Genomic DNA, 15,844 nt, shown 5'->3' on the forward strand with positions numbered 1-15,844 from the left:
TCACATTACCTGGATAAACTATGTTTGAGTCTGAGAACATGACCACAAATACTGATTATCTGATTAAAGGAATATCTTGTAAAACAGTTTGATTCTGCTGGCAAAATATAATTTACACAAAGGTAGATCTCCTCCTGTCTTTGAAGCATTAAAAAATAATTTTAAATAATAACTGGGTATTAACTAACCCTCTTTCACACTTTCACAAGATGCTGTCATAAGACAGTTTTTACTTTTTATATGATGTATTTTGAGTATTGCATTTGCAGTTGTCAGTGTATGTGGCAGTCATGATATGACGTAATGAACTAATATCATGTTTTACAGATGTTTGTTTGAATGTTTGTAATTCACCGGTGTAAATGTTGTCTCAGTACAAAACGGTAGTCACCAACCAGGTTTGCACCATTACCATGCCAGCATATGCCCGCGGTGCACCAAGTGTCGAGAGCTGGAGGCGGGACGAAATTTGACAGGGACAGCCGCCTCGTAATTCTCTTTGCAGGAAAAACCCTGTCAGATGCACCTCCCAGACAGCCACTCCCCATATTTTAGACTTATAATGGTGTTCTATTATTTGCTTTTACATTCTGATAGTCCATGCATCCATTTTTATCCGCTTATCCAGGACCTGGTCAAGGGGGCAGCAGGCAGAGCAAAGCACCCCAGATGTCCCTCTCCCCAGCAACAGTTTCCAGCTCCTCCTGGGGGACCCCAAGGTGTTCCCTGGCCAGATAAGATATGTAATCTCTCCAGCATGTTCTGGGTCTGCCCTAGGGCCTCCTAACAGTTGGACATGCCCGGAACACCTCCAACGTGAGGCGTCCAGGAGGCATCCTGATCAGAAGCCTGAACCACCTCAACTGACCTCTTTTAATGCAAAGGAGCAGCACCTCTACTCCGAGCTCCCTCCGGATGTCCGAGCTCCTTACCCTATCTCTAAGGATGTCTCTCAGCCTTAAAAACATTCTGATGTTAAATATGCATTTTTACAAAACTGATTATGACCCTGACTAATCTGCCAATGCTTTTCTCTTCTTCTCAATACTAAGCATAGTTTTTCTACCATTGAGAATTAACCTGCCAAAGACAGCTCCCTCTATGATCATTTAGTCATGATCCATTGTATTATTGCTGTTTGACTCTGAGCCATCCATCACCTGCCTGATGACATTAATCCTTCCGTCTGTAGCAGGTTGCCAAGTCAGTGCCGTGAAGAGCTCTGGTTGAATCCCATATGTGATGCAGACTCAGTAATATAACTACTGTAGCCACTGAGACACCAAGCTCCCTGCTACAGCAGCCTCAGCCTTAATGGATTGTTGCACCTCCAGTGGAAATACAAACACACAAATTAAATGTTTGCCCATACCTAGTGTTTGCTGTGTACAGTCTTAAGGTAATGAATTTGCAGTGCAGCGTGAATACGCACTACATGTCTGTCTGAATGACTCTGTATGAGCTTAGAGCTGAACCATGAAAGCCCCTGTGCTCGTTACATTCAACACCATCAGTGAGAATTTACACTGGCGGCTTTCTTTGTTTCTCTAAAGTGCAAGTTTTTTTTATTTGCTGCCTGGGGTTCAAAGGAAATGTGAGGATGGGGAATTTCAATTTGTCAGTGCTCAACTTGTGTTTCTGCAAGCCGGTCAGACTGCAGCACACCAGCAGGGAACACACCTTCTGAATGTGTGTGCTCGCATGCAGCTGACCGCCGCTCAGAGGTGTGCTGGGAAGTCACAACAGGTGCCTGACGGGCACATTTTAGAATATGAGCACAGAACCAAACTATGTCAGTCACAGATTTATTTTTGGAATAGCTGAAACCAAATCATTTAAAATGCTATGAATATGATATGACTGTAAACCAGCAAGGGGAGAGGTCTGACTGGATTTTAAAGGCACATTTAACAAGGATTACATGCCATCACCACTGTCACTAAAAGCACTACTCTGTTGTAAAAACAGTTGTATAATGTCTTCTGTGGCTTTGTCAAGTCTGAGAAATAAGAAATAAGAAAATATTCCTGACATTTTTTAGGGCTTATCTTGGTTTGGGCTTGAAGAGTACAAGTGTTCCAGCCGCACTAGATGTGTGTTTTAAGGATGGCAATGTCAGTCGGTCTAGTGATCCAACAATTTGGCCCAAACTGAATTATCTCAACATCTACTGCATGAAGCCCCCCCATGACGCTGACAGCTGTGGTTTTAAGTGAAATGTCTCAACAACTATTGAGTTGATTGCCATCCAATATTTGGGGTAAATGGGGTACTTATTTCTCCCTGAGATACATTTTAATAGGCTAATTTCTGTGATACTTAAAATTTAATTCAACACCATTATCAAGTTGAAAAATTGAATATGCCCATTATTTAGTTTTATGATGACATACCTGCAAAACTAATGAAGCTCAGCATAAGTTCAATCAGGAGGAACTTCTTTATGCTCATCCATTCGCAATTCTCTCCCTCCCACTCCCACTGCTTCCTCTAATCAGCTGACTATGGGTGTTCACTCTTCTGGTTATCCAATTAAACTTTGCCACAATCTTTATCAGCCAATCATGATGCTCCTGCAAAGTTTTAAATCTGCTCTCTCCTCTGCTGCTGTCAGCTTTCACTTTAGGCAGAATTGTTGCGCCCTCCTCCACCCTGTTCACCTCCAGCCATCGTATCCAGAGTCCAGGATGAGCTCAACAAAGGCTCATTCCTCTGCTCATCCAGATTATCAGCACCTCTCCATCTTCTCCACATCCTCTCCTTATCTCATCTTCACCACCTCTACCACCACTAAAATTTAGACCCGGGCAGGGCTCCCAATTCGACTTTGGAAATATTCTTTTCACTATAAAAATGAGTCTCTCCTGATTGAAATGATATTCTCATCGGCCTCGGCTGTTCTTGTGTTTAGTGATAGTAGTAAATGTTAAAATGGTAACACACAAAAATACAATGCGAACATAGTAAAGATTTTACCTGCTAAACATCAGCGTGTTAGCATTGTCTTTGTGAGCATGTTAGCATGCTATGCCTCAGTGCAGCCTCCCAAAACTGCCAGACAGGCTGTATATTCTCAGACTGTTTGAAATCTCATACTAACATACTACTCATACTAAGTAAGACATTAAATTGAGTTTGTATTGCATTCCAATTGCACACTATGTGGATTTTGTGAATGGAGGAAATGCCCATATGTAGAACAGAGTATACCATAGACCAGTGGTTCCCAACTGCTGAGGTAGTTTTGAGGTACGGTGAATTTCCGGCACAAGCTTGTATTTTGAAGTGGCGTCTCCTATTGTACAGTAAATGAATAACAGACCACTTCTTAACACAGGCAAAGAACTAGCTTGACGACATGGCCAAAGGCATATATGATGCTGAATATATTAAAATTGTCAGACCTTGAACTAATAACTAAGGAGGAATCTGGGCCCTGTGGCAGGAACAGTTGGGAAAAACTGCCATATACTGTATACAATTAAGCATTCTCGGAACCCATCAGCTTCCGGCAGACGGTGATACAGCCTCTGGGGGCAGACCCCCAGTTTTTTGGCATTCCGGTTTGAAGTTTCCGACTTCCATTTATATATAAGTAAATATGCTGAACCTCTGCGATGGATTCAGAGTTTATTATGTTTATGTTATCAATTATGTTCCGCCTCGTTAGTTCACCGCACGGACCGTTTAACCTGGCAACAACTGCAGCCGGCTCAAACGTGATTGGTCAATATCACGCAGCCTACAAACAGCCTGCTACCGGAAACCAGGGCTCTTCCACTCTTCTTCTGGAGGCAAGATCTCCGGGGTTTGCCTACAGACTCTACATTCACTGAATGTAGAGTCTGTATATAGAGACTAACAATAAAGTACATAACTACCGTGATGTCACCCACTGGTCAGTGGACAACCTTTTTAATCTCATGAGTTCAGAGTTTCAGCAGTTGCCATCTTGGCTTTATAAAGGCCAGAAATGACCATATTTCAATGAGAGGGTGGAACTGTGGAGGAGCAAGGGGTTGGGTCACTCATAGACTGTGGTGATGCCTCACAGGAAGCCTGTCACTCAAACATCCTTGCCCTTTAATTTACATAACTTTAAGCCTTGATAAAATGTAAATGGATGATTTATATAAATGTCAACAAAATCACATGGTTAAGTTTAGAAAAAAACATCATGGATTGGCTCTACATTCACACAGTAAGTGAATACCAGGCTGAAAGTGAAAGTCCATGGTTTGTTGGACCCATCCGTCCCTTTAGGGACCTTGCAGCTCCTTATATTACAGGTTCTGTCGAGCTGCGTCATGAACTGACACCTACTGTCTGCATACGATGCTGCCATGAAAGGTGACTTTTGGCATCAGGTGTCTCACGCTGAAATCACAGACAAAGCTACAGCATTTGATGACATCGAAATGAGAACGGGCTGAGCATGCAGTATGTTAGTATGCAATTTCAAACACAGCCTTTGTCTTGATTAAAGAAAGGCTATGTTAGTTATCTGTTGCATTATGGGAAGTGCAGAACTGAGTTTTTTTGGGCTTGATTGTCTTGGAGAAGAAAAGTCAGGATATGTCAGACACTGTTGCACCAATTTTGACCACTCTTCTTTTGATGTGTCCCTCACAATCTTATGGAAGTGCAGCACTAACACAGTGGAGTGCTCCTCAATAACAACAACACAAGGGATATGTTGGATCATAATGATGGTAATAAAGATAATAATGATTAATGACAAATAGTAGCTGGAAAATTATTCCATACTGTCATAGGTCAACAATTCACACAAGGAAATAGCTGACTGCAAACAATGTTTGATTACAAACATTGCACTGTACTCATGTCTCTGATGCAATTATTGGATGATTTACAGTAATTACCACAAAGTCCATTAGAGAGTCACGGCCTTGTCTTTTAAGTTTGCTGAGGCGTGAGTAGCGGTATGGTAATATTTATTACCCTGATAGAAACCCTCTGTTTACAAATCCCTACAATTCCACTGCAAGTAACATAAAGGGGAATATTTGTCTCATTTCTTTTGATATGGAGAAATGTGTTTCTCTACAGCATCCCTCAAATGCTACTAAATATCTGCCAACACGCCATCAGAAATATTGTAGTTTTTACGTCAGCTAGGGCAAGAAAGTCTCTCATGAATAAGTGAGGAAATTATAAAAACAGCCTGTTCTTGTGTGGGCTTTTGTCAAAAAGAACAAAAAAAGATTTTTTAGGCAAGTTGCCCTAACACCCAGTCTACTGGGAGCTCAGATGGTTCACAGGGAACAAAATAAGACAACTCCTATTTATTCTATGTGTGGAGCGTCTTCTCTCTACTGTTCTTCTGTATCAGCCTGTTTACATAACTCACTCACTTGGCAGCACCAACATTGGCCTTATTCTCAGAAGCCAACTTGGGACTACATCAATGAGTAATTGTCTCCACAAAGCCCTCACAGTCAAGAGATAAGAGCCTGCAAAGGTCACTAACAGTTCTAAATCTAAAAATACCTCCATTTACTCAAGGAGGGGACTGACCTGAATGTTAATTTAAAAGAAAAAGTCATAAGAGAATCAGGAATTACAACAAATACTTCGCTCCAGCCTATTTGTCCTGACATGCATTCTGATGTCTCACTAAAGAGTTTCACTCCTGCCTCAAAGTTAAGTCCTCGGGGCTACACTTAACCACGGCTAAGCACCAACTTACAGCTGATTAAATTCAGAGTGACCCAGTCTGAAAACTATTAGCCGGTTACAAGCTGAAAATGAGCATATTAAAGCGTCTCGCTGCTGGCTCAACAGTCGAGATGAAGTGTCGGGGCCTGCGAGGGAAATCAGGTCGAATTAAGCAACCAATAATATCTGTGTAAACCTCTTTTAACTAACTAGATGAAGAACATATTCTTTATTTGCAACAACAGCCCCAGGAGGTGGATGCAGTGTGGATAACACATTCAGGAGCGAAATGAAAATGGGTCTAGTCGAGGTGATAATCATGCCCGGGCTTTTTAGCTTTGGGTGCCAAGGTGTCCTACTGATGATGCAAATTATAGCCACATTAGTCACATCCTCATAATACCTGTAATCTTCATTGCACGCACTGACCCCAACTAAATAGTTAATGTTGAGTTGCCGGATCCAACTCTCTGCAGCCTGAGCCTTCCTGAACTTTCTGCTCTGCTGCTTGATGTATACCCCACCTTCATGACTGAGATGTATTTAATCAGTGAGATCAATAGCTGTTACTGTCATTGATCTTGAGAGTCTATTTCATGGGTGGGTCGGGCTCAACTCATATTTTGTATATGCTGTAATTTTTATAGATAATGTAAGATGCTAAGGGCTGTTTTTAATTACCATTAGGAAAGAGTGTTTTGGAATAATATAACAGCAGTGACTGATGAGTAGTTTTTTACTCCTTGCAATCCATCAGAATAATTTTATGTTTTGCCCAGAACCTTGGCTGAAGGCAGACAGCACCTCTCTTTCAACTACTCCTACCCAGACTTCACAGGGATTTGAACTTCTTGAACCTGGCTGCCTTGTTCGTCTTAATAGTTATTCTCGCAGGTTAAAATAGCAGCAGGAGAATTTTTCATGCTGAGTTTTAATGCCGGAGCAAAGTAGTGGAGCCCAAATTAAAGTTTAGATCCCTCAGACATTTTTTTGTTTCCTGTGACCGAATGTTTAATGTGTGAAAATAAGATTTAGAGGCAGATGTGAGACTGTGCAAAGCAAAAATCACAGATGCTACCTAATTAGCAAGAATCATAACATCCACTAAATATAATACATTTAAAGGGCCAGTGTGTAAAATGGGTTGAAAACAGTGACATCAGTGGTCAAATTTTAGATTGCAGGGCTCACTCGCTCACCCCTCCCGTCGGGTAAATGACGGTGGCCTCGTAGGGACAAAAAGCCTTGCGCACAAGTTTTTCAGGAGTAGCTCTTTCTAGCGACAAGGTGAATATTTATTTAGAAATCTAAACCATGTTACGATATTGTAATGAATCCCTCACGAGCAGGAGACCAGAGGAGCGTTCAGGAAAAAGGCCCGTTTATTTGAGCACTCCAAAAACTCTGGTAACACTCCAGGGGGTAAAAGACTCCGTCCCAAACTCTGACTCTTCTAGCGTAACAGACACACTTCATACACACATACTCGTTTACCATACCGAGTGGGGACCCCCACCCCTCTCTGCTCCACCAATCTCCAGCCCGCACACTGACTGACAGCGTAGCCTGTAAACAGAGCTCAGCTGTTTATTTAGCCTAGCAATATCTCCGGACTATAGTAGCTGCAATGGACGACTTTGAACGCGATTTTGAAGAGTTTCTTGTAGCGGATTTGAGCCAGAGCACACAGATGAGGAACTCCATGTGTTTGATGCTGAGCGGGCGAGAAGACAGGCTGAATGCACAGAATGGGATTTGGTGCTACTGCTACCATCGTTGGGGAGATATATCATCAGGAGGAAAAGCGCCGCAGAGAGTGCATCACAAGGAGTGAAGTTGCGTCTTCTTTTCCTCGCAGATGACGGTTCGGGTTCATTCTCTCCTGTTGTGTGGTAAGTGTGGTCCATTCGCAAACTTTATAACTAAAAAAACTTTTCACTACTCTCTATCGACGAACTACGAACACTCTCTGCTGTTTCCTCCTCCTTCTTCCTTCCTTCCGCTGTCTTTGTTGGTTTATTTATACACGTGAAACGCGTTCTCTGGCTGGCTGGATTGTCTGCTCGGTCTGCCGTACATACATGGCGGTGCAAGATGGCGACCTCTCTAAAGCAAGGCCCTTGCTATATACATATATATAAAAGCATAATTATAAGGCTACGAAAACCAAAAGAATTTTATTTTATAGCGATTATACACTTGTACAAACACATTAATGGGTAGAATATTCAGATTCAGATTTAGACTGACAATAAATGCCAAATATTACACACTGGCCCTTTAATTATGAGCCATGATATCTGGTAAACACAATCTACAGGTGAAAGTTATTTCTGCATGTTTACATCAATCCAGTTCCATATTTTATATTCTATATTTTAGATGCCATGAATCCAGTCTGCCAAGATAAACCCCTGACATTTACTCATGCAGTGACAACCTTTTAAAAGCTTTATCATTGACAGGTTTGATACAGCCACCACTGTTCACCAAACATCACCCTCATCCTGCACCATGTCCCCCCTGCAGGGCGATGGCTTTGGCTCTCAGGTCAGAGTCACTGACCTTCATGGCGCACCTTTGCTGCACACAATCTAAAAGCACTGTGTGAAGATGGTGTGTAGTGCTTCATACTGTGTGACAAAGCCCAGTGAAGGTGACACCAAATAGGAAAATGGGAGGCCGAGGATCACTTTGAGGGACTGATGTTGTTTTTAGCTAATGCAGTATATACCATTCTGAAATAAAAGCGCAAATACAGCAGAGTCTCTGCTCTGTTCAGACAACAAAGAGCCAGTCCGAAATAAAGCCAGGGCCAATAAACAAATTACTAGTACCTTTACGGTAATGGCTTGCATGGTGCATTGTGTGCATTTTCTCAGCATCATTTCCATCAGTATAACAACACAGTGGTGCCTCACTCACCACTCTCTGTCTCTAAGCTCTTTTTAACAGTTATACCCTTTTTACTCACTGATGAAGGCTTTCTAATTTGTCAAACACTTCCTGCAAACGTTTAAAAAAAAAACCCTTTTTGTAAATTATCAAAGTAATATTAATAACATGGGAAGGTTCTTTTGAAGAGCCATATCATGTGACACTAATAGATATATTGTTCAATCAGTAAAATCCTCAACGTATATGAAAAATTAAGTTACCAACAAGAAAAAGTATGCACATCTCTGCTTGAGGTTAGCGGCTGGCCTCAGACTACATTGGCTGCTAATGGCATAACACAGCAAAATCTCTGACCCAGCTGTCAGCAGTCTAGTTGCACTGTGTGTAATGTAAGCACCAGGTTTAGACAGTGGAGAATAATGCATGACTTGAACCTGAAAAGGTATCAGGTGAAAGAGGTGCATCCGATGACTTTAAGCCTAGTTCACATTACACGATTTTCACCGCGATTTTGACGACGCAGAGGATCTTGAGAGGCACCTTGGGTCGGAGGTGAGTCGGCAGATAGTGTGCCACGAAGAGTCCTCATGTGTGAACAAGCCTACGAGCAAGACTGGGACTGGATATCTGGCATGCTAGAAAACTGGAGAAGTCTGACACGACTGACAAGAGCATCAGCCAATGAGAGGCAGGATACGTCCCACATCAGCATGCAAGAGGACGGAAGAAATGTGAGGAGGACAAACCACCACTTTGGGCTTGTTTTTTTGTAAAGTCCCTTACAAATATTGGTAGTCGCGGGTTGCATTTTTTTTGGGCTTGTTCCTAAAGTGGAGTTGCTTATTTGGGCGTGCTCTCTAAACGTCGCCTTTCTCTCTATATATCTGTCGCTTCTTTTGGGCTTGTTTCCATAGCCCTGGTTGCTTGTTTCCCTCCCAAGATCTGGCAACACTGACAAGCCAGCAAGCAACAACAACAATGGCGGCGTGCGTCCACAGGATCACGGGGAGGCGGTGTGTTTGGACCCAGGCCTTGGAGGCAGATCTGGTTCAACACTGGGAAGAATATCCATGGCTTTACGATGTATCGTCTCCAAGTTTGGTGATGTCACCGCGTTATCTGGGGCTCTGTCGGCAAGGACTCGGTGGAGAAATCTTGTGGTGTGCACACACAGGTCGTAGCGCAGTTGGCAAGACTCCCGCTCACAGAAACACACGTCGCCAGGTATGAACACTCAAAAGATTACGATAGTCTCTGCAACACATTTTGCAGGGTGACAATCGTGTAATGTGAATTAGCCTTTAGAAGTTTAGAATCATCCTAAACTGACAGGCCCATGCCTGTGTCACGAATCCAATGGTTATTTTGTATGCACACTTATTCTGTGCACAAAGAAGAAACATTTCTATACACATATTACTTAATGAGGCACAATGTCTCTGTCTGAACAGTTATTTTCAAGACAAGAAAACAAAAATCTAAGAAATTAAAATGCAGTGCTACTGCAGGACTTTTTTTGGCTCTTCCACAGCAAGAGGTTTTTTTTAACAAATGCTTCTCACGAAGTTATTGATGCACAAGAACATGATCAGTGCCTGGACACACCAGGAAATGTGAGATGTTGACAACTTGCCGTGGCTACAGTTGGTGTTGGCTAGTTTTGAATTTAGTCAGTCACAAATGCTTCAGTTAACACGCCCTTATAATGGAGGCATGTTCAGTTGGCATTAACAGAAAACAGCAGTCATTTTTACATTGCAAATGGGAGCAGATCAGAAAACCAGGAAGCTTCTAGCAAAAATATGATAATATATACCTAAATAATAGGTGGATTTAGAAATAAATGTCTGTCTTTAATCATAGTCTGAGTCTACTTAAGGTCAGGTACTCTATCTTTTTTCCCCAGCTAAATAGAGGCCTGCACCATTATTTTAGAATTCATATTCAGTGAGTGAATCAATGCCCTACCATCAGGTGATTAGCTAAATTGAAGAAAACTACAGACCCTGATGAATATGTACTGTGGGCAACACAAAGGACGAGACAACTCTAAGTAAGTCATATGCAGCTAATTGTGGCCGGGACAGAAAAGTGATATGACATCAAGCACAGTCTCACCTTCTGGTCGTGACTGTAGGCTAAGGCCCAGTCTTCTTCAGTGGGATGGAATAAAAGGCTCAGGACGTAGAAAGTGAGGCGGTACTTCTGGAAACTGGCCCCCTCATCAGAGCTGATGAGCACGCTGCTTTCAAACTCCGGATCTGTCAACACCATAATCTGAGAAGAGAGATGGAAGAGAGAGAGGGAGAGCGTGCACACGTGAGGAGGGGTAGGCAGGAGTGTTTTTTGAAGACGGGAGAAAAAAGGGATTGAAGGGCGAGTTTGAGTAAAGGGGTGGAAAGATAGGGAGATGAGAGAAGGTAGAAGAGAGATGTTAGAGGCAGGAGCAGTGTCAGCAGAAAAGGCCTGGCTTTTGGCACACGTCAGGCTTATTCTTGGCAAACAGCTCCTCTATAAAGTGTATCCAACTTCGTTCCTTGAGTGTAGCTCTCGCACCTCTGTTGCCATGGCTCTGTGGCTCTTCCTCTGCAGTCTGAGGTGAAGTTTTCATCATCTCTCTCTCAGAATAAGATCAAGGTTGTTCACGGCAACGAGAGGCGAATCAGTGTGTAAACCAGAGGTGACCAAAAATGAACACTTGAAAAACACAGGTGGGCTGAACATTCATAACATGTCTGCATATACAACAGAGAGGTGATGGAGCTTGTAGTCTAGTTACAATTAAGTGCTGTACAAACACGAGATGAATCATCCATGCATGACTCCACATTTACAGTGTGTTATTTTCTTTATCAGCTCGTCATTTAGTATGTAATTTCTTCGCAGTTCTCCTTCCAATAAAATTCTAATTTCAAATTTAACAGCACCACAGTGGTAGAAGCCCTAATTTCATGCTTGGAATATTTTTGCCAGAGCTATCACAGTTATTATAGAATTCAATAAGAACAGGAATTTCACAATGCATATTTCCGTCAGCTAATGACATTTAGACTCTTTGTGGAAGCAGATAAAATGGTCACAGGAATTCCTCCTTGACTAAAGAGGAGGTGTGTGAATAGGTGTGTAATGTGTTTTAAGAAAGTTGTATTCTTTTTAATCAGGCCATGCTATTGAATATGTTTTCATTCATTTTAAAAGGTAATATAATTTCAGTGGTTCTAATAAAATCAGTGTTCACTGGAGGGCTGGGTGATATGGAGAAAATCAAATGTCACAATATTTTTGACCCAAAATATTTCCACAATGAGATATTTGATAAATTATCAACTGTAATATGGGTATAATGACTAAGTAGCAAATGATAAAATGGCTAAAATAGTCTGGTTCAGAAGATTACTTCACTGTAATGAAGGATTTATACTTCTGTGTCAAGGAGATGCTGTACTTGGTGTAGCCTGACGTGCACCTCCCAAGAAATGTAACAATAGCTCCTTTTACACTGCCAGATTTTCGGTGAATGTTGGACCGTTTTGCCGGCAAGCTGCGAGCATTTAGACACACAGAGCCGGATTGGCGAATTGATCTGAGGCGCCCAATTTTCCGCCTTGTAGGGTAGACACATTGGCGGAACCTTTTTGGTTTAAACAGACCGAGGCGGCCTTCCGCAACGGGAGGGGCTGTTGAAGACTTGTGGGAGGAGCTGTTTATGACGCCGCATGTGCAACCCACTGGTGGTGGATAAACAGGAAACAGCTGATAGCAGGAATTAGCGAGCAGCTAGTAGCAAGAGGGAAACGCAAACCTGACAGACACTGTAAAGATGAGCAACTGGGGAGACAAGGAATTGCGCGCCCTCCTTGTCCTCGCAAACGAAGAGGCCATTAACCGTCAGATGACGGGGACGGTGAAGGACGGGCCAATTTATGAGAGAATCGCCGAATGACTGACCAGCCGCGGCTTCCCTTGGAGTACGTCACTGGTTACATCACACGCTGAGTTACACTTTTTGTTACTTGCTTTTGCCTCATTGCCCTGAAAAAGGCGCATTCTGTATAAACAAAAGTAGGCAAGCGGCATTTTCTGCACTCCCCGATTTTGTTTTTATACTGCCAATGTTGAACAAAGACTGATTCGGCGTCAGACCTTAAAGGGCTGGCTCCTTTAACGTCGGCATGATACGCAACCCGGTGGACGTCAAAGGGAAACACGGCAGAACAAGAACGAAAGTTAAGGCGCCGAAAGTACGAGTAGGACGGGGGAGGAGCGATGGTCGTGTCCCGTAAGATTCTAAAGCCAAACCCTGTTCTTTTTACCTAAACCTAACCACCTGCTTTTCTTGCCTAAACTTAACCACGTGCGTTAGTTGTTGGAGGAAAAAAAAAAAAGTCAATTTGCGGTGTTGTAGTGACGTAATACATTTATTTCGAAAGAGGATGTATGTAAATATTATATTTGTATTTTGAAAGAAGACAATGCATGTAACAGGCAGAACTTGTCACGGTGCCCCAGATGGTCAACACCAACGCACCGAGGGTACCTTTCACGCCGTATCTAGGCGTGGAAAGTCCATGATCAAACGTCAATATGTGATGAGGTTAGAGTGAGAATGCGTTGGTCTTCCACCACAGGCATATTCCAGAGGTGGCAATCAGAATCATTCACCCAGCACATTGTTAGAAAGCCTGTTTTCTCTATGGGCTGCCCACCCCATCAGCTCCAGTGTAGCCTGCGCTGCCTGCACTGTCTGTATTTACGCCCCTGGGTCCATAAATCTGTAGAGCTGAGGGGAAGTGAAGGCTGGGGTGATAACTCACTGTAGGTTTGTCACGGCGAGACAACCCCTTCACATTACTTAATAATTTCTTCCATTATCAATATGAAAATATGGACTGCTGCAGCTTAACATGTTTATCTCTACATCTGGAGTCTTTTATCTTGCTTAAACTACAGTACAACAGCCATGCCTCCACCAGGACTGGAAGGTGGAATTGTGGGTTGTGGCTGTGCTCGTGGCCCAAATGGCTGTGTTTTTGCTCGTCAATTCAATTTGAATTGGAAAAACAGCAGCACATTTGTCACTGACAAAAATGCTAGCCCTCTTTCCAGAGCTTTAACCAGGAACCCTCCCTGGTGGTGATTTAGATAAATTGTTTTTCATTAAGCACCAATAAACAGGCAGCACATTCTCAACCTGGATTTCTCACTGGCCCGGGCTCGCCAGTCTTGCCACTGTGCAATGCCAAGAGCTCCTGATATCCGCCAGTGTCTTTGAAGCTTGTCCGATGTGATTAGAAGTTTTTTAAGCAGTCATCATATAATTTACAAAACTATTGTAAGCAGCAGAGTGTACTGTGAAGGGCAAATTACTTTACACAGCGCCTTATTTTGAGTCTAATGTCAGGACTTTCGGTTAAACAGAAAAGCAGAGATTCCTTGAAGAGGTGCACGAACTGTACATCTTATAATAAAATGTACCCATGCCGTTCGAGTGTTATTTTTCCATTCTGTGCTTTCTATGTATCTGTATCCTTCAACTGCAGCGCTTTCAGCTCATCTTTTCTCAAGCCTCGATTCAGGGAGGCTCACAATTTGCTCTTTTAATACTGGGAATGGGGCCTAGAAAGCATTGTCATATTTGCTTTACTCATTTACCACCATGTGAGTGCGAAAACAGCCACATTATTTCCCAACCTTACACATTATCGTAACAAGCCAGTTTCTGTCTGTCGCCTCTGCGATTAGAAAGAACCCACAACCAATTCAAAGCCAATACAAAGGCGGGAACAGGAGCAGTGGCCAATTTCTCTCCTGCCTACTAAAACAATCACCCTCAAACAATAATTACTCACTTCCAAAATCACAGTGACCGATAGCATTAGCAGGGGGTGATTAAGATTTCCCTCACAGCGAGCACTCAGCCTTTGTGAGGAAGCGGGGCGAGTGAGGAGGGTAACAATGCCCAATCGATAAAGGGTTGGAGGGATAACCGTTGTGTTTTATCAGCCTGATGTTGAGCTGTGCATAAGCTGGAGCACAGAGATAGAAGCCGGTAGTTGTCGGATCATGGGGTAAGTGGAGGTATGGATCAGAGTCGGAGGGAAAGAGACACCCTGCAGGAAATGAATCACGTCACGCCAGATCAATTGAGCTTAGTCTGTGTTTGACGGGGAGGTTTTAACAGAGAGTCGTCGCTGCAATGTGCTCATTAACCGTGGATAAGGACTTAATCACCCACATCTAGCGATCGTGTTTTCACTGTCTTGCTTCCTCAACGGCGTTTTAAATGTGCATGTCTTTATTTTTAAATTAACCCAATCTACCAGCCGTTAAAGCCGCTCAAGGACTGAGCGCGCGTGGAGCTCGGAGAAAGACATCAAAATACAGCAGAGAAGATTCATGGGAGGTGTCATTTTCATCGGCCTCGCGCTAAATGTCATTACTATCATTCAAATCTATAATGTGACATTGTAAAAGGTCACAGCTTCCACTTCTTTCTTGGACAATGTAAAAGGCAGAAAAAAATCTACACATGCCTCCAGAATTGTCGCAGTGAACATATAACGATTCCTTTATAGTGGTTGGAAGGAATATCTCAAAGAGTAACAGACGATTATATCTTACAGTGAGTGATTAGGCATCCAGACTGTTCTTTTTATCCGGCAGAACACAGGCGGATGCTAAATAAGGCCACTCAGATGCAAGGAGGCAACAGAGGAATGTAGCCAGCAGAAAGGCAGACTTTCATCCATCTACGGGAGGGCAAATCGAAATAATTAGATCAGAGATAAGGTGCGGAGGGGGAATGAGCCAGTGGGCAAAGCCAGAGGTCAATTATTAGAGTAAAATATTCTCCTAAGATTGTTACTAGTTCTTGGCTGCGATGACTCACTTACACAGTAACATGCACACAATAAAATCCTGTTTTTGTTTTGAGAGACTGCTTTAAAAAAAAAAAATCAAATATCTTGATGGAGCTGATACAGGACTGTATTGTTCCTGAGTTTATTTACATCCTGTTATTGTGTGATACAAGTGTGAATTTCCTCCGTGGGGTGTTAACACAGTTTATCTAATCTTATATAACTGAAATAACAAAAAAAAAAAAAAAAAAAAAAGTACCTCACATGTGCAACACAGAGAGCCTCAGGGACTACAATCCCGCTATGCCCTTGATGTGGAATTACATTTTTTCCACATAAAACAGGCAGGAGGAGTGAGTCATGAGGAGTAATCAGCGCTGGCTATGATCTGTTCCCTGCCCTGACGT

General features: G+C 42.7%; 1 protein-coding gene across 1 annotated transcript in view; it reads right to left on the minus strand.

Annotated features, from left to right (window-relative positions):
• The window catches only part of sorcs3a (sortilin related VPS10 domain containing receptor 3a), a 324,139-nt gene that overhangs the window by 134,339 nt on the left and 173,956 nt on the right, over positions 1 to 15,844 (minus strand). The window contains exon 4 of the mRNA XM_033623946.2: positions 10,696 to 10,854. Coding sequence (XP_033479837.2) covers positions 10,696 to 10,854 — 159 coding nt within the window. The remainder of the gene's footprint in view (positions 1 to 10,695; positions 10,855 to 15,844) is intronic.

This window comes from Epinephelus lanceolatus, chromosome 3 (assembly GCF_041903045.1).
Source record: "Epinephelus lanceolatus isolate andai-2023 chromosome 3, ASM4190304v1, whole genome shotgun sequence".
NCBI lineage: Eukaryota > Metazoa > Chordata > Actinopteri > Perciformes > Serranidae > Epinephelus > Epinephelus lanceolatus.